Genomic DNA, 19,559 nt, shown 5'->3' on the forward strand with positions numbered 1-19,559 from the left:
TAGATTTTAGATAAACCTATATATCCATTTGGTTAAGCAGCCAGCAGCCCATTAGTTTCCACTCGAGGTACAGTCAGTTAAATGTAGAACTATCTGTCATCATACTCAGTGTGTTTTCTGGTTCAGTACCAACTAACATAATCAAACGTTGAATGCTGATGAACCCCATCAGAACAGAACTAAACGTTGGATGCTGATAAACCCCATCAGAACAGAACCAAACGCGTTGTGACGGACGGGGCAGTTGTCCTCTGTTTGTACTTCATGGGTTTCCGTAGTTGAAAGTGTAAACAGTGGCGCATGCACCCTGTCGCTTTAAAATATCTTCTCTTTCAAGGTAAGAAAACGTTTCTATATTAACTGCGTAACTCGTGTAGTTACACAAACTCGTTGTAATAGAGCAAACAACAGCAACCATAGCTAGTTAGTTTCTAGGATACAAACAAACCGACTATAACTCGCCTCTCCGTGGTTTGCTTGTTAAGCAGAGAGTATTGTAGTTTTGGGACACAACATGGGGAGTCTGTATATTGGTTGGGATGCCTTTTTGGCCGTTTTGGGATGGCAGTAATGACTAGTTGTTTAGCGTACCTCCGTTATTTGGTGGTATGAGCCTTACCAAACATCTTCACATTATTCAGCTTGAATAGCTGGTCCAAGTTGAATGGCGGCTTCCTGGGCATTAAGAAGGATCTGCATGTTCAACTTCTCCTGTACGGACAGATTCTGGTTCACTATACTGGATAGCTCCCCTGAGTGATGACTGGCAGATACACTAGCTAGCTAGATAGTTCCCCTGACTGATGGCTGGCAGATACACTAGCTAGTTCCCCTGAGTGATGGCTGGCAGATACACTAGCTAGCTAGATAGCTCCCCTGAGTGATGGCTGGCAGATAGCTCCCCTGAGTGATGGCTGGCAGATACACTAGCTAGCTAGATAGCTCCCCTGAGTGATGGCTGGCAGATAGCTCCCCTGAGTGATGGCTGGCAGATACACTAGCTAGCTAGATAGCTCCCCTGAGTGATGGCTGGCAGATAGCTCCCCTGAGTGATGGCTGGCAGATACACTAGCTAGCTAGATAGCTCCCCTGAGTGATGGCTGGCAGATAGCTCCCCTTAGTGATGGCTGGCAGATACACTAGCTAGCTAGATAGCTCCCCTGAGTGATGGCTGGCAGATAGCTCCCCTGAGTGATGGCTGGCAGATACACTAGCTAGCTAGCTAGCTCCCCTGAGTGATGGCTGGCAGATACACTAGCTAGCTAGCTAGCTCCCCTGAGTGATGGCTGGCAGATACACTAGCTAGCTAGATAGCTCCCCTGAGTGATGGCTGGCAGATAGCTCCCCTGAGTGATGGCTGGCAGATACACTAGCTAGCTAGCTAGCTCCCCTGAGTGATGGCTGGCAGATACACTAGCTAGCTAGATAGCTCCCCTGAGTGATGGCTGGCAGATAGCTCCCCTGAGTGATGGCTGGCAGATACACTAGCTAGCTAGCTAGCTCCCCTGAGTGATGGCTGGCAGATACACTAGCTAGCTAGATAGCTCCCCTGAGTGATGGCTGGCAGATAGCTCCCCTGAGTGATGGCTGGCAGATACACTAGCTAGCTAGCTAGCTCCCCTGAGTGATGGCTGGCAGATACGCTAGCTAGCTAAGTGCAGCAAGTGAAGTTTTAAAACACTGTTCCATCGAGTTTATCAATGCTTTGCTATGTAAGATCATTCTATCTTGTTTAATGGAGCTGCTGTTGAGTGTGTTACTGTGTGTTCTGATGTTTCAGGGACCTTATGATGAGTGTGTTACTGTGTGTTCTGATGTTTCAGGGACCTGATGATGAGTGTGTTACTGTGTGTTCTGATGTTTCAGGGACCTGATGATGAGTGTGTTACTGTGTGTTCTGATGTTTCAGGGACCTGATGATGAGTGATATGCGTCAGTCGTTGCTACGTCGAGATGCGCTGAGCGCCGCTAAAGAGGTTCTGACCATGTCTGGATATTTATCAGTCTGCTAATGTGTTGTAATGATTCTGGGTTAGTTGGAGGAAGCCCAGTTAGTGGTTATTAATGTGTTGTAATGATTGTAGGTTAGCTGCAGGAAGCCCCGTTAGTGGTTGTTAATGTGTTTCAGGTGCTGTACCATCTGGATATCTACCTGTCTGGCCAGGTTCAGAATAACCCCTCCCCCTCGGTGGACACGCCCACTCTGGAGCTAGTGGAAGAGTTTATCCTGCACAGGGTACCACACACCACACACACACACACACACACACACACACACACACACACACACACACACACACCACACACTGAAACTGGTGGAGGAGTTTATACTGCACAGGGTACCACACACACACACACACACACACACACACTGAAACTGGTGGAGGAGTTTATACTACACAGGGTACCACACACACACACACACACACACTCTCTCTCAATGTTGCCTCTTTAGGTTGCCTTTATGTCCTGTCTCCATGGTTTCACAAGTGTGTGTGTGTGTGTGTGTGTGTGTGTGTGTGTGTGTGTAGAGGATGAGTGCCTTACAGGAGCTGCAGCTGTTGGAGATCATGTGCAGCTGTTTCCAGGAACAGAGTCGAGACGCTGTGAGACAACTCATCTTCTCTGCCCTGTTCACTCTACAAGGTGATCTTTAACCCTGACCCTAACTCATCTTCTCTGTTCACTCTACAAGGTGATCTTTAACCCTGACCCTTACTCATCTTCTCTGTTCACTCTACAAGGTGATCTTTAACCCTGACCCTAACTCATCTTCTCTGTTCACTCTACAAGGTGATCTTTAACCCTGACCCTAACTCATCTTCTCTGTTCACTCTACAAGGTGATCTTTAACCCTGACCCTAACTCATCTTCTCTGTTCACTCTACAAGGTGATCTTTAACCCTGACCCTTACTCATCTTCTCTGTTCACTCTACAAGGTGATCTTTAACCCTGACCCTAACTCATCTTCTCTGTTCACTCTACAAGGTGATCTTTAACCCTGACCCTAACTCATCTTCTCTGTTCACTCTACAAGGTGATCTTTAACCCTGACCCTAACTCATCTTCACTCATCTGTGCGTAATTTGTCCCATTTTAAATTTGATTTCCTTTTACATATTTTTTATACAGAATGTTTTCAGATCTTCAACCAAAACTTCATATTAGATCAGAGGAACTTGAGTGAACATATAACACAACAATTACATACTTATTTCATTTATTATATAAACAACTTTATGCAACACCCAGTGCCCCTGTGTGAAAAGTAGGTTGTGCAATCTTTAGCTGCAATGACTCCAACCAAACACTTCCTGTAGTTGTTGATCAGGCCACCTTTAGCTGCAATGACTCCAACCAAACACTTCCTGTAGTTGTTGATCAGGCCACCTTTAGCTGCAATGACTCCAACCAAACACTTCCCGTAGTTGTTGAGACCATCTCGTCCAGTTAACCCCAGCTTGTCAAAAAGCACCTGGATGATCATCAAGAGTTAAGGGCTGGTCAGTCAGCATTTCACTGTGAGGTCTACACCTGCTGGTTAAGGGCTGGTCAGTCAGCATTTTACTGTGAGGTCTACACCTGCTGGTTAAGGGCTGGTCAGTCAGCATTTTACTGTGAGGTCCACACCTGTTGGTTAAGGGCTGGTCAGTCAGCATTTCACTGTGTGTGTGTCTTCAGTGTGTTTGTGTTCAAGTTGTATTGAATCTGTGTTTTACTTTTCCTTCTGTCGCCAAGGTAACCAGGCTGACGAGAGTCGCATGGCGTTGCTAGGCAAGCTAGTCTCCATGGCGATCGCTGTGGGCAGGGTCCCCATCCTGGAGTGTGCTGCTACCTGGTTACAGGTTAGAACACAATAACACACACCTTCACTTACCGTGGACAGGACAGGTCTATGGAGTGATTTAGGTGTAGGTTATCAATAACACACACCTTCACTTACCGTGGACAGGACAAGTCTATGGAGTGATTTAGGTATAGGTTATCAAGAACACACACCTTCACTTATCGTGGACAGGACAGGTCTATGGAGTGATTTAGGTATAGGTTATCAAGAACACACACCTTCACTTATCGTGGACAGGACAGGTCTATGGAGTGATTTAGGTATAGGTTATCAATAGCACACACCTTCACTTACCGTGGACAGGACAGGTCTATGGAGTGATTTAGGTGTAGGTTATCAATAACAGAGTTTTGGCCTGCCTGGTGATAAATTAGATAATAGACCAATAAGAAAGAGCTTTCCCAACCTTTCTGCCAATAACGACTAGTTTTCTGTTTTCCCCTCCCACTCAGACCACTCCCAGACAGTCAGTTTTCCCCTCCCACTCAGACCACTCCCAGACAGTCTGTTTTCCCCTCCCCCTCAGACCACTCCCAGACAGTCAGTTTTCCCCTCCCACTCAGACCACTCCCAGACAGTCTGTTTTCCCCTCCCCCTCAGACCACTCCCAGACAGTCTGTTTTCCCCTCCCACTCAGACCACTCCCAGACATTCAGTTTTCCCCTCCCACTCAGACCACTCCCAGACAGTCAGTTTTCCCCTCCCACTCAGACCACTCCCAGACAGTCTGTTTTCCCCTCCCCACTCAGACCACTCCCAGACAGTCAGTTTCTCCCCACTCAGACCACTCCCAGACAGTCTGTTTTCCCCTCCCACTCAGACCACTCCCAGACAGTCTGTTTTCCCCTCCCACTCAGACCCCTCCCAGACAGTCAGTTTTCCCCTGACAGTCAGTTTTCCCCTCCCACTCAGACCACTCCCAGACAGTCTGTTTTCCCCTCCCCCTCAGACCACTCCCAGACAGTCTGTTTTCCCCTCCCACTCAGACCACTCCCAGACAGTCTGTTTTCCCCTCCCACTCAGACCACTCCCAGACAGTCTGTTTTCCCCTCCCACTCAGACCACTCCCAGACAGTCAGTTTTCCCCTCCCTACTCAGACCACTCCCAGACAGTCAGTTTTCCCCTCCCTACTCAGACCACTCCCAGACAGTCAGTTTTCCCCTCCCACTCAGACCACTCCCAGACAGTCTGTTTTCCCCTCCCCACTCAGACCACTCCCAGACAGTCTGTTTTCCCCTCCCACTCAGACCCCTCCCAGACAGTCTGTTTCCCCCTCCCCACTCAGACCCCTCCCAGACAGTCTGTTTCCCCCTCCCCACTCAGACCCCTCCCAGACAGTCTGTTTCCCCCTCCCCACTCAGACCCCTCCCAGACAGTCTGTTTCCCCCTCCCCACTCAGACCACTCCCAGACAGTCTGTTTCCCCCTCCCCACTCAGACCACTCCCAGACAGTCTGTTTCCCCCTCCCCACTCAGACCACTCCCAGACAGTCTGTTTCCCCCTCCCCACTCAGACCACTCACAGACAGTCTGTTTTCCCCTCCCACTCAGACCACTCCCAGACAGTCTGTTTTCCCCTCCCTACTCAGACCACTCCCAGACAGTCTGTTTCCCCCTCCCCACTCAGACCACTCCCAGACAGTCTGTTTCCCCCTCCCTACTCAGACCACTCCCAGACAGTCTGTTTTCCCCTCCCACTCAGACCACTCCCAGACAGTCTGTTTTCCCCTCCCACTCAGACCACTCCCAGACAGTCTGTTTTCCCCTCCCACTCAGACCACTCCCAGACAGTCTCAGCTAAATTCTTTCTTGAGAAGTTGCTCTTTGCTAAGAAGCTATTTTTATTTCTTTTTGACCATTTTAATGTAAAACAATCACAGTGAGGTACTGAGGTACTCTGTTAACCAGAAATTAATTGATATTGTGTGTGTGTTCGTGTGTTCCAGTGGTCCCATCCTGTCTACTGTAGAAGTGTTAAAGGAATTTGTTTCCTATATGTTTATTAACCAATTCAATTAGAACACTCTGCCCATTCCTAAGAATTTGTAAGATACTTATTTGCATAAAATGGACAGAGGCCAGTCTCAAAATCAATCAATAGCATTTATTCTCGAGAGTACTGATCATGGTACAATTTACAACCAGTTATAAACTAAATATGACGTCATAGGTTTTAAACTGTCCTTCCTCCACTCCGATACAATGGCTGTATAGTTCACAAGTCTTCCCACGCTGTCTACCACCTGTTAAATAATCTACTGCTAGCCCAAGGTCTCTCCTCTCCCTGTGTAGAGACAGGATGTCCTGTAAGGAACACAGCATTCCAGCCAGTCTGACGATAGCTCCGTTAGTTTCTAACAAGGAACAGACAGTCCTTCTAATTCTGGACGAAAACTACACACATTACATTCAGTATTATGATTATAATAAGATTCATACATCCATACAGTAACATAGTAGTATTCTGTTTAGTCATAGTTCTGATTGAAATGCATACATAATTTGGTCATTATTCATAAAAATCCCTTAGCCAGAGTGTGTGTGTGTTCCAGCGGTCCCATCCTGTCTACTGTAAAAGACTAGCCAGAGTGTGTGTGTGTTCCAGTGGTCCCATCCTGTCTACTATAGAAGACTAGCCAGAGTGTGTGTGTGTGTGTGTTCCAGTGGTCCCATCCTGTCTACTGTAGAAGACTAGCCAGAGTGTGTGTGTGTTCCAGTGGTCCCATCCTGTCTACTGTAGAAGACTAGCCAGAGTGTGTGTGTGTTCCAGCGGTCCCATCCTGTCTACTGTAGAAGACTAGTCAGAGTGTGTGTGTGTTCCAGTGGTCCCATCCTGTCTACTGTAGAAGACTAGCCAGAGTGTGTGTGTGTTCCAGTGGTCCCATCCTGTCTACTATAGAAGACTAGCCAGAGTGTGTGTGTGTGTGTGTGTTCTAGTGGTCCCATCCTGTCTACTGTAGAAGACTAGCCAGAGTGTGTTTGTGTGTTTCAGTGGTCCCATCCTGTCTACTATAGAAGACTAGCCAGAGTGTGTGTGTGTGTGTGTGTTCTAGTGGTCCCATCCTGTCTACTGTAGAAGACTAGCCAGAGTGTGTGTGTGTGTGTGTGTTCCAGTGGTCCCATCCTGTCTACTGTAGAAGACTAGCCAGAGTGTGTGTGTGTGTGTGTGTTTCAGCGGTCCCATCCTGTCTACTGTAGAAGACTAGTCAGAGTGTGTGTGTGTTCCAGCGGTCCCATCCTGTCTACTGTAGAAGACTAGCCAGAGTGTGTGTGTGTGTGTGTTCCAGCGGTCCCATCCTGTCTACTGTAGAAGACTAGCCAGAGTGTGTGTGTGTGTTCGTGTGTTCCAGCGGTCCCATCCTGTCTACTGTAGAAGACTAGCCAGAGTGTGTGTGTGTTCCAGCGGTCCCATCCTGTCTACTGTAGAAGACTAGCCAGAGTGTGTGTGTGTGTGTGTTCCAGCGGTCCCATCCTGTCTATTATAGAAGACTAGCCAGAGTTTGTGTGTGTGTGTGTTCCAGCGGTCCCATCCTGTCTACTGTAGAAGACTAGCCAGAGTGTGTGTGTGTGTTCGTGTGTTCCAGCGGTCCCATCCTGTCTACTGTAGAAGACTAGCCAGAGTGTGTGTGTGTTCCAGCGGTCCCATCCTGTCTACTGTAGAAGACTAGCCAGAGTGTGTGTGTGTGTGTGTGTTCCAGCGGTCCCATCCTGTCTACTGTAGAAGACTAGCCAGAGTGTGTGTGTGTGTGTGTTCCAGCGGTCCCATCCTGTCTACTGTAGAAGACTAGCCAGAGTGTGTGTGTGTGTGTGTGTTCCGGCGGTCCCATCCTGTCTACTGTAGAAGACTAGCCAGAGTGTGTGTGTGTTCGTGTGTTCCAGTGGTCCCATCCTGTCTACTGTAGAAGACTAGCCAGAATGTGTTTGTGTGTTTCAGTGGTCCCATCCTGTCTACTATAGAAGACTAGCCAGAGTGTGTGTGTGTGTGTGTGTTCCAGTGGTCCCATCCTGTCTACTGTAGAAGACTAGCCAGAGTGTGTGTGTGTTCGTGTGTTCCAGCGGTCCCATCCTGTCTACTGTAGAAGACTAGCCAGAGTGTTGGTGGATGACTATTGCTCCCTACTTCCTGGTTCCATGGTTCCAACCCTCAACAACCTCAGCTGTTCCTGTCCTCCATTCTGCTGCCAGTTCATCACTGCTGTTACCACCCTGTATGACCTCTCTACAGGTACACACACTGTTGTTACCACCCTGTATGACCTCTCTACGCACCGTTAGGAAAATGTGGTGCCAGACATTTGACCGTTTTAATTGAACAGACTCATATGCATTGGGTGCGTAACCTGATTAGTAACGCTGTGCGTCCTGACTGGAATCCCACTTTAAAGATGTTAGAAGAACTGGCCACACGTACTGTTCCTCAGCCAACAAGATGAGTAACAAACAGCTAAATCACTACCCTGTCAATCTACTATCAGCCAACAAGATGAGTAACGAACAGCTAAATCACTAGCCAACAAGATGAGTAACGAACAGCTAAATCACTACCCTGTCAATAAACTATCAGCCAACAAGATGAGTAACAAACAGCTAAATCACTAGCCAACAAGATGAGTAACTAACAGCTAAATCACTACCCTGTCAATCTACTATCAGCCAACAAGATGAGTAACAAACAGCTAAATCACTACCCTGTCAATCTACTATCAGCCAACAAGATGAGTAACAAACAGCAATATCACTAGCCAACAAGATGAGTAACGAACAGCTAAATCACTAGCCTGTCAATCTACTATCAGCCAACAAGATGAGTAACGAACAGCTAAATCACTACCCTGTCAATCTACTATCAGCCAACAAGATGAGTAACGAACAGCTAAATCACTACCCTGTCAATCTACTATCAGCCAACAAGATGAGTAACGAACAGCTAAATCACTAGCCAACAAGATGAGTAACGAACAGCTAAATCACTACCCTGTCAATAAACTATCAGCCAACAAGATGAGTAACAAACAGCTAAATCACTAGCCAACAAGATGAGTAACAAACAGCTAAATCACTACCCTGTCAATAAACTATCAGCCAACAAGATGAGTAACAAACAGCTAAATCACTAGCCTGTCAATCTACTATCAGCCAACAAGATGAGTAACAAACAGCTAAATCACTAGCCAACAAGATGAGTAACTAACAGCTAAATCACTACCCTGTCAATCTACTATCAGCCAACAAGATGAGTAACAAACAGCTAAATCACTACCCTGTCAATCTACTATCAGCCAACAAGATGAGTAACAAACAGCAATATCACTAGCCAACAAGATGAGTAACGAACAGCTAAATCACTAGCCTGTCAATCTACTATCAGCCAACAAGATGAGTAACGAACAGCTAAATCACTACCCTGTCAATCTACTATCAGCCAACAAGATGAGTAACGAACAGCTAAATCACTACCCTGTCAATCTACTATCAGCCAACAAGATGAGTAACGAACAGCTAAATCACTACCCTGTCAATCTACTATCAGCCAACAAGATGAGTAACGAACAGCTAAATCACTACCCTGTCAATCTACTATCAGCCAAAAAGATGAGTAATGAACAGCTAAATCACTAGCCAACAAGATGAGTAACGAACAGCTAAATCACTACCCTGTCAATCTACTATCAGCCAACAAGGTTAGTAACGAAAAGCTACATCACTAGCCTGTCAATATACTATCAGCCAACAAGATGAGTAACGAACAGCTAAATCACTACCCTGTCAATCTACTATCAGCCAACAAGATGAGTAACGAAAAGCTACATCACTAGCCAACAAGATGAGTAACGAAAACCCTGTACAGCTGTTACTAGGCTGTGTCATGTCAACATCTCTAAATATCTATCTCTTGGTGTGTGTTCGGTGTGTATAGAGGAGTTGACTCCCCCTGTACAGCTGTTACTAGGCTGTGTCATGTCAACAACTCTAAATACCTCTTGGTGTGTATAGAGGAGTTGACTCCCCCTGTACAGCTGTTACTAGGCTATGTCATGTCAACATCTCTAAATACCTCTTGGTGTGTATAGAGGAGTTGACTCCCCCTGTACAGCTGTTACTAGGCTGTGTCATGTCAACATCTCTAAATACCTCTTGGTGTGTATAGAGGAGTTGACTCCCCCTGTACAGCTGTTACTAGGCTATGTCATGTCAACATCTCTAAATACCTCTTGGTGTGTTTTCGGTGTGTATAGAGGAGTTGACTCCCCCTGTACAGCTGCTACAGATGGTGGTGTCCTGGATCCAAGACCAGCCTCGATTGGTCCTCATCACTCTGCTGAACACACCCCCCTCCTCCAGCCAGCCAATCGGCTCCCTGGACCTCACACCGCTGGCTGGGCTGGTGCGCTGGTGTGTCAAAGCCCCATTGGCTTACAGAAGAGACGGGAAGCAGGACTTGGCCAATGGGACGACAGAGACTGAGCTGGAGGCAGGGCCTCTCTTCTCTGAGCTACATCTCAGTGTCCTGCAGGTTTGTCCAGTATCAATGTCCAGTATCAATGTCCAGTATCAATGTCCAGTATCAATGTCCAGTCTCAATGTCCAGTCTCAATGTCCAGTATCAATGTCCAGTCTCAATGTCCAGTCTCAATGTCCAGTATCAATGTACAGTCTCAAACCTGACTTTTGGGACATTTGTGTAACTGAGGTCGTCAGGACGTACATGAGGGTCGGGTTTGGATTACAAACCTTCATACAGTGAGACAGACCATCATAGCAGAAGAACCTCCAGACAGACCATCAGAGCAGCAGAACCTCCAGACAGTGAGACAGACCTGTCCATTACTCAGCACCTCAGACTTGTTTACATGCGACAACACTTTGCCAATATTATGAGAGAACACTTGGCCCTAATGGAGTGGCTACTTTCTGTATTTGATAGAGATCACTCCAGTCTGCCACTAACCAGGTTTCCATCCAATCTTACTGTATTTGATAGAGATCACTCCAGTTTTCCACTAACCAGGTTTCCATCCAATCTTACTGTATTTGATAGAGATCACTACAGTCTGCCACTAACCAGGTTTCCATCCAATCTTACTGTATTTGACAGAGATCACTACAGTCTGCCACTAACCAGGTTTCCATCCAATCTTACTGTATTTGATAGAGATCACTACAGTCTGCCACTAACCACGTTTCCATCCAATCTTACTGTATTTGATAGAGATCACTACAGTCTGCCACTAACCAGGTTTCCATCCAATCTTACTGTATTTGATAGAGATCACTACAGTCTGCAACTAACCAGGTTTCCATCCAATCTTACTGTATTTGATAGAGATCACTACAGTCTGCCACTAACCAGGTTTCCATCCAATCTTACTGTATTTGACAGAGATCACTACAGTCTGCCACTAACCAGGTTTCCATCCAATCTTACTGTATTTGATAGAGATCACTCCAGTCTGCCACTAACCAGGTTTCCATCCAATCTTACTGTATTTGACAGAGATCACTACAGTCTGCCACTAACCAGGTTTCCATCCAATCTTACTGTATTTGACAGAGATCACTACAGTCTGCCACTAACCAGGTTTCCATCCAATCTTACTGTATTTGATAGAGATCACTCCAGTCTGCCACTAACCAGGTTTCCATCCAATCTTACTGTATTTGACAGAGATCACTACAGTCTGCCACTAACCAGGTTTCCATCCAATCTTACTGTATTTGATAGAGATCACTACAGTCTGCCACTAACCAGGTTTCCATCCAATCTTACTGTATTTGACAGAGATCACTACAGTCTGCCACTAACCAGGTTTCCATCCAATCTTACTGTATTTGATAGAGATCACTACAGTCTGCCACTAACCAGGTTTCCATCCAATCTTACTGTATTTGATAGAGATCACTACAGTCTGCCACTAACCAGGTTTCCATCCAATCTTACTGTATTTGATAGAGATCACTCCAGTCTGTGTCAATTTGAAGGAATCACATCTCTGTTTTTATGTGGATTTTAGAATATTGGCACGAAAATCTGTCTCCAACTGGATGGAAGCTTAGCTACTGTTTTGGGCCAAATCTGTCTCCAACTAGATGGAAGCTTAGCTACTGTTTTGGGCCAAATCTGTCTCCAACTAGATGGAAGCTTAGCTACTGTTTTGGGCCAAATCTGTCTCCAACTAGATGGAAGCTTAGCTACTGTTTTGGGCCAAATCTGTCTCCAACTGGATGGAAGCTTAGCTACTGTTTTGGGCCAAATCTGTCTCCAACTAGATGGAAGCTTAGCTACTGTTTTGGGCCAATGAGAATTAAGATGATGTGCACTTGCATCCCACTTGTCAAGATTCCAGAATTCTAAACCCATTGGCGAGTGTGTCCCGCTGCCAGCTGTTTATTTTCTTTTAAACAATTTAAATGTAACCTTTATTTCACTAGGCAATGTTATTTACAATGACAGCCCACACCGGCCAAACCTGGACCACTTGTATGCCGCCCTATGGGACTCCCAATCACGGTCGGTTGTGATACAGCCTGGATTCAAACCAAGGTGTCTGTAGTGACGCCTCTAGCACTGGGATGCAGTGCCTTAGACCCCTGCACCACTCAAGAGCCCAGTAATATGATTCCCTATGAAACACTGCCAGACAGATGCACACTGGTAATCGATTGAGAGAAAGTAAAAACCAAACGTCACCACATGCCAGTGACTTGATAAGCTGATTTAGCTAACGTGACCTGCTCATGGTGCCTGCTATTTACTAGCTTCATTGACAAGCAGAGATGGAACTTAGCGAACTAGTGATTTGGGGTTCTGATATATGGCTTGTAGCAGCTTTATTTAGGATCGTTTGACAGCTGGCTGATGAAGAACTTGTAGACATGTTCTCAGAAATCAGTCCTGAGCGCAGCCAGCAGCAACGGACTCCATACTGTCTACTGATTCTTTCATGCTCATGTTTTTATTTAAGAAATACTGTATTAAACACCTTAGCTGCTTGACGTAAGCACTGGCAGAAACGTCAACATGAGTTACAGGTTAACAACAACAACTGCCAATAAAGCAAACATAAAGCACCCCCGTGGAACCGCACCCCTGTGGTACCGCACCCCTGTGGACCCGCACCCCCGTGGAACTGCACTGGCAGAAACGTCAACATGAGTTACAGGTTAACAACAACAACTGCCAATAAAGCAAACATAAAGCACCCCCGTGGAACCGCACTCCTGTGGAACCGCACCCCTGTGGACCCGCACCCCTGTGGAACCGCACCCCCGTGGAACCGCACCCCCGTGGAACCGCACCCCCGTGGTACCGCACCCCCGTGGAACCGCACCCCCGTGGTACCGCACCCCCGTGGTACCGCACCCCCGTGTTTAGAGGTCATCGACTCTTCCTCCCGGGAGTCCTGGGTCAGGGCCAGGTCATGTTTAGAGGTCAGAGGTGATGAACTCAACACTTATCTGTTCCAGGTGTTGCTGCTTCTCCCGGGCGTTCTGAGAGAGAAGGGGCTTCTGGGTCGTCTGGCGTTGCTGCAGCCCGACCAGCTGACTTCTCTGATCTCTGACCTCTCTGGTCTTCTGGAGGAGCTGAACCCTCTCCACTCCGATACACAAACACACATCCAGCTCACTCTGGATAGGCTGGCCCAGGCCCTGCAGGTGTCCATGGCAGCAGGGGCGCTGCTCTGCTCTAGAGGTAGGGATGTCATATCCTGTGTCTTCTACAGTTGTGATGTCCTGTGTCTTCTACAGTCTTATCCTGTGTATTCTCTCCACAGAGGACCTGAGAGCTCTCTGTTCCCGCCTCCCACACAACAAGTAAGAACCAGTCACAGTGTACCCCTAGCCCTCCCCACAACCAATCACAATGTACCCCTAGCCCTCCCCACAACCAATCACAATGCACCCCTAAACCTTCCCCACAACCAGTCACAATGTTCCCCTAGCCCTCCCCCACAACCAATCACAATGCAACCCTCCTCCTGTCAAGATCTGTTCTTACCCTCCCCCTGTTCAGACCTGTTCTGTCCTGTTTCCAGCCTAAGAGGTGTGTGTGTGTGTGTGTGTGATCTTCCCAAGTAGTGCATGATGTCATAGATCCTCATAGTTCCAGAATGTTATGATAATGGCAGCCATTTTGGCGAAGGAGAAATCCATACCCTCAATGCACATTCTACATTTGAACGTTCCAAGCCCTCTTCATATCGGGGGAGTCGTTTCCTGTGCGTTGTCAGGCATTGCCAACAGGGAGAAGATCTCGTTAAATATGGTTTAAATTAGTTAAAATTAGTAAATTACATTGAGGATTTAGAAGCTACAGCAATGCGCTTGTGAGAAAAATTTAAGAAAATTTGAAAACGAGTGTTTCAACATAGTAAAACCACTACATAGCTGATGCTAGCTAGCCTCTTACATAAACTTGACTGGTTAGCTAGCTAGAATCAGAGCCATCAGGATAATATCATAGACAGACTGGATCTAATGTTGTTTTACAGAGAAATAGGTCTATGTACTTGTCATGTTAGTTGCATCTAACATTAGTTTACAAAAGGATTGTTTGCTAAGGTGTAATCTAGGGCTCCCGAGTGGCGCAGCAGTCTAAGGCACTGCATCTCAGTGCTTGAGGCGTCACTACAGACACCCTGGTTCGATTCCAGGCTGTACATTTTTTTTATTGGTCACATACACGTGGTTAGCAGATGTTATTGTGAGTGTAGCGAAATTCTTGTGTTTCTAGTAACGACAGTGCAGTAATATCTAACAAGTAATATCTAACAATTCCACAACATCTCCCTAATACACACAAATCTAAGGAAAGGAATAAGAATGTATAAATATATGGATGAGCAATGTCAGAGCGGGATAGGCTAAGATGCAAAAGATAGTAAAGAATAGAGTTGAAGTCGGAAGTTTACATACTTAGGTTAGAGTCATTAAAACTAGTTTTTCTACACATTTTCTACACATTTCTACACATTTCTTGTGAACAAACTATAGTTTTGGCAAGTTGGTTAGGACATCTACTTTGTGCATGGCACAAATCATTTTTCCAACAATTGTTTACAGAGATTATTTCACTTATAATTCACTATCACAATTCCAGTGGGTCAGAAGTTTACATACACTAAGTTGACTGTACTTTTAAACAGCTTGGAAAATTCCAGAAAATTATGTCATGGCTTTAGAAGCTTCTGATAGGCTAATTGACATTTGAGTCAATTGGAGGTGTACCTGTGGATCTATTTCAAGGCCTACCTTCAAACTCAGTGCCTCTTTGCTTGACATCATGGAAAAATCAAAAGAAATCAGTCAAGACCTCAGAAAACAATTGTAGACCTCCACAAGTTTGGTTTATCCTTGGGAGCAATTTCCAAATGCCTGAAGGTACCACGTTCATCTGTACAAACAATAGTACGCAAGTATAAACACCATGGGACCACGCAGCCGTCATACCGCTCAGGAAGGAGACGCGTTCTGTCTCAGAGATTAACGTACTTTTGTGCGAACAATGCAAATCAATCCCAGAACAGCAGCAAAGGACCTTCTGAAGATGCTGGAGGAAACGGGTACAAAAGTATCTATGTTCACAGTAAAACGAGTCCTATATCAACATAACCTGAATGGCCGCTCAGCAAGAAAGGACACTGCTCCAAAACCGCCATAAAAACTACAGATTACGGTTTGCAACTGTACATGGGGACAAAGATTGCACTTTTTTGAGAAATGTCCTCTGGTCGGATGAAACAAAAATATAACTGTTTGGGTATAATGAACATCGTTATGTTTGGAGGAAAAAGGGGGAGGCTTGCAAGCCGAAGAACACCATCCCAACCGTGAGGTACGGGGGTGGCAGCATCATGTTGTTTGGGTGCTTTGCTGCAGGAGGGACTGGTGCACTTCACAAATAGATGGCATCATGAGGAAGTAAATTTTGTGGATATATTAAAGCAACATCTCAAGACATCAGTCAGGAAGTTAAAGCTTGGTCGCAAATTTTGTGGCAAAATAGCTTAAGGACAACAAGTCAAGGTATTGGCGTGGCCATCACAAAGCCCTGATCTCAATGGGAATGTGATGAAAGAAATAAAAGCTGAAATGAATCATTCTCTCTACTATTATTCTGACATTTCACATTCTTAAAATAAAGTGGTGATCCTAACTGACCTAAGACAGGGCATTTCTACTAGGATTAAATGTCAGGAATTGTGAAAAACAGAGTTTAAATGTATTTGGCAAAGGTGTATGTAAACTTCTGATTTCAACTGTACATATGAGATGAGTAATGCAAGATATGTGAACACTGTTAAAGTGGTATTATTAAAGTGATTCGTGTTCCATTTTATTAAAGTGGCCAATGACTTCAAGCCTGTATATAGCCTCTCTGTGCTAGTGATGGCTGTTTAACAGTCTAATGACCTTGAGATAGAAGCTGTTTTTCAGTCTCTCGGTCCCAGCTTTGATGCACCTGTACTGACCTCGCCTTCTGGATGATAGCTGGGAGTACAGGCAGTGACTCGGGTGTTTTTTTTGTCCTTGATGATCGGGATGCGTTGTGCAAACCGCACCACCCACTTGAGAGCCCTGCAGTTGTGGGCGGTGCAATTGCTGTACCAGGCGGTGATACAGCCCGACAGGATGCTCTCAATGGTGCATCTGTAAAAGTTTGTGAGGGTTTTAGGTGACAAGCCACATTTCTTCAGCCTCCTTAGGTTGAAGAGGCGCTGTTGCGCCTTCTTCACCACACTGTCTGTGTGGGTGGAGCATTTCAATTTGTCAGTGATATGTACTCAGAGGAACTTAACTTTGCACCCTCTTCATTGCTGTCCTGTCGATGTGGATAGGGGGTGCTCCCTCTGCTGTTTCCTTAAGTCCAGGATCATCTCCTTTGTTTTGTTGATGTTGAGGGAGAGGTTATTTTCCTGACACCACACTCCGAAGCCCTCACCTACTCCCTGTAGATTGTCTTGTCGTTGTTGGTAGTCATGTCTACTACTGTTGTGCCATCTGCAAACTTGATGATTGAGTTGGAGGCGTTCATGGCCACGCAGTGAACAGGGAGTACAGGTGAGGGCTCAGAACACATCCTTGTGGGGCCCCAGTGTTGAGGATTAGTGAAGTGGAGATGTTGTTACCTACCTTCACCACCTGGGGGTGGCCCGTCAGGAAGTCCAGGACCCAATTGCACAGGGCGGGGTTGAAACCCAGGGCCTCAAGCTTAATGATGAGCTTGGAAGGTACTATGGTGTTGAATGCTGAGCTGTAGCCGATGAACAGCATTCTTACATAGGTATTCCTCTTGTCCAGGTGGGATAAGGCAGTATGCAGTGTGATGGCTCTTGCGTCGTCTGTAGACCGAATGGGGCAGTAAGCAAATTGAAATGAGTTTAGCCGTAGCAACTAATGACAATAAACAATAATAAATGAGACATCAGCTGATGTCACAAAGTACAGAAACCCAGCCTAAAACCCCAAGCAGCAAGCATTGCAGGTGTAGAAGCACGGTGGCTGGGAAAAACTCCCTAGAAAGGACAGAACCTAGGAAGAAACCTAGAGAGGAACCAGGCTATGAGGGGTGGGCCAGTCCTCTTCTGGCTGTGCCGGGTGGAGATTATAACAGAACAACCTACTACCCTGAGACAAGGCTGTGTATAGCCCCCACACCACTAGAGGGATATCTACCACCCTACTACCCTGAGACCAGGCTGAGTATAGCCCCCACACCACTAGAGGGATATCTACCACCCTACTACCCTGAGACAAGGCTGAGTATAGCCCCCACACCACTAGAGGGATATCTACCAACCTACTACCCTGAGACAAGGCTGAGTATAGCCCCCACACCACTAGAGGGATATCTACCACCCTACTACCCTGAGACAAGGCTGAGTATAGCCCCCACACCACTAGAGGGATATCTACCAACCTACTACCCTGAGACAAGGCTGAGCATAGCCAGCATATAGCAGATGTTAATGTGAGTGTACACACAAGTATAAAGGAATTAATAAGAATATGTACATAAAAATATATGAATGAGCGATGGCCGAACGGCTTAGGCAAGATGCAGTAGATGGTATAGAGTACAGTATATACAGTGGGGCAAAAAAGTATTTAGTCAGCCACCAATTGTGCAAGTTCTCCCACTTAAAAAGACGAGAGAGGCCTGTAATTTTCATCATAGGTACACTTCAACTATGACAGACAAAATGAGAAAAAAAATCCAGAAAATCACATTGTAGGATTTTTAATGATTTTATTTACAAATTATGGTGGAAAATAAATGTCTTCCATTTTCTCACTCTGGCCTTGTTGGCCTTACTAATTCTATGAATGGAATTTAGCCTTTTCAATACATTTCATCCATATTTAGCGACATCTCCCTCCCTAAGTTAGGGTTAGGGTGGGGGGTAGGGTTAGGGTGGGGGGTAGGGTTAGGGTGGGGGGTAGGGTTAGCGACATCTCCTCCCTCCCTAAGTTAGGGTTAGGGTGGGGGGTAGGGTTAGCGACATCTCCTCCCTCCCTAAGTTAGGGTTAGGGTGGGGGGTAGGGTTAGCGACATCTCCCTCCCTAAGTTAGGGTTAGGGTGGGGGGTAGGGTTAGCGACATCTCCTCCCTCCCTAAGTTAGGGTTAGGGTGGGGGGTAGGGTTAGCGACATCTCCTCCCTCCCTAAGTTAGGGTTAGGGTGGGGGGTAGGGTTAGCGACATCTCCTCCCTCCCTAAGTTAGGGTTAGGGTGGGGGGTAGGGTTAGCGACATCCCCCTCCCTAAGTTAGGGTTAGGGTGGGGGGTAGGGTTAGCGACATCTCCTCCCTCCCTAAGTTAGCGAAACATTGCGACAGGACGGAATTCAAACCGAAGTCAAGCGGTAATGAAACCACGCTATGAAGAAGAATGGAAGGTGCTTAGAATGCATTGACGGAACTGGAATGAATAGCAGTAGAGGCTATAGGTGATGCATTCCCTGCTGTTACAGATGCAGGACAAAGTGTGTTGTAATTCCTAATTCTATGGTGTCTCTCAGTTTGCTCCAGCTGGTGATGTCTGGTCCAGTGCAGCAGAGTGGATTCTACCCCCACATCCACACCCCTCCTCTGGGGTACAGCCCCCGGCCCAGCCCCTTAGGACCTCACCCCTCCTCTCACTCTCCCCATCCCTCCTTCCCTTCTCAACCTTTCCTTCCAAGCATGGCCTTTCCCTTCCGCCCCAGCCACTAAAGAGATGTGTGGACACATGGAAGACAACAACATTGGTGTATACTGAGTATTTGGACTGTTTGTCAAATCAATCTGTTTTACCATGTTTCATTAATAAATTGTACACCCTTTCACCCATGTTTTGTATAATAAATTGACCACAGCCTGTATGTCCTCCCACCTATCTGTTCATTAATAAATTGACCACAGCCTGTATGTCCTCCCACCTATTTGTTCATTAATAAATTGACCACAGCCTGTACTCCCTCCCACCTATCTGTTCATTAATAAATTGACCACAGCCTGTATGTCCTCCCACCTATCTGTTCATTAATAAATTGACCACAGCCTGTACGCCCTCCCACCTATCTGTTCATTAATAAATTGACCACAGCCTCTATGTCCTCCCACCTATCTGTTCATTAATAAATTGACCACAGCCTGTACGTCCTCCCACCTATCTGTTCATTAATAAATTGACCACAGCCTCTATGTTCTCCCACCTATCTGTTCATTAATAAAT

At 46.2% G+C, this 19,559-nt stretch overlaps 1 protein-coding gene across 1 annotated transcript; it reads left to right on the forward strand.

The window, feature by feature from the left end:
- Positions 1-257: 257 nt before the first annotated feature.
- Positions 258-19,170, forward strand: LOC139424266 (integrator complex subunit 15-like). Its single transcript, XM_071175955.1, has 10 exons — positions 258-337; positions 1,910-1,976; positions 2,129-2,236; positions 2,532-2,646; positions 3,740-3,846; positions 7,905-8,073; positions 10,085-10,362; positions 13,314-13,539; positions 13,622-13,661; positions 18,865-19,170. Exons 2-10 carry the CDS (start codon positions 1,917-1,919, stop codon positions 19,055-19,057), a joined length of 1,296 nt encoding a protein of 431 aa, XP_071032056.1. The 5' UTR covers positions 258-337; positions 1,910-1,916; the 3' UTR covers positions 19,058-19,170.
- Positions 19,171-19,559: the final 389 nt, after the last annotated feature.

Source organism: Oncorhynchus clarkii, chromosome 13 (genome assembly GCF_045791955.1).
Source record: "Oncorhynchus clarkii lewisi isolate Uvic-CL-2024 chromosome 13, UVic_Ocla_1.0, whole genome shotgun sequence".
Lineage (NCBI taxonomy): Eukaryota > Metazoa > Chordata > Actinopteri > Salmoniformes > Salmonidae > Oncorhynchus > Oncorhynchus clarkii.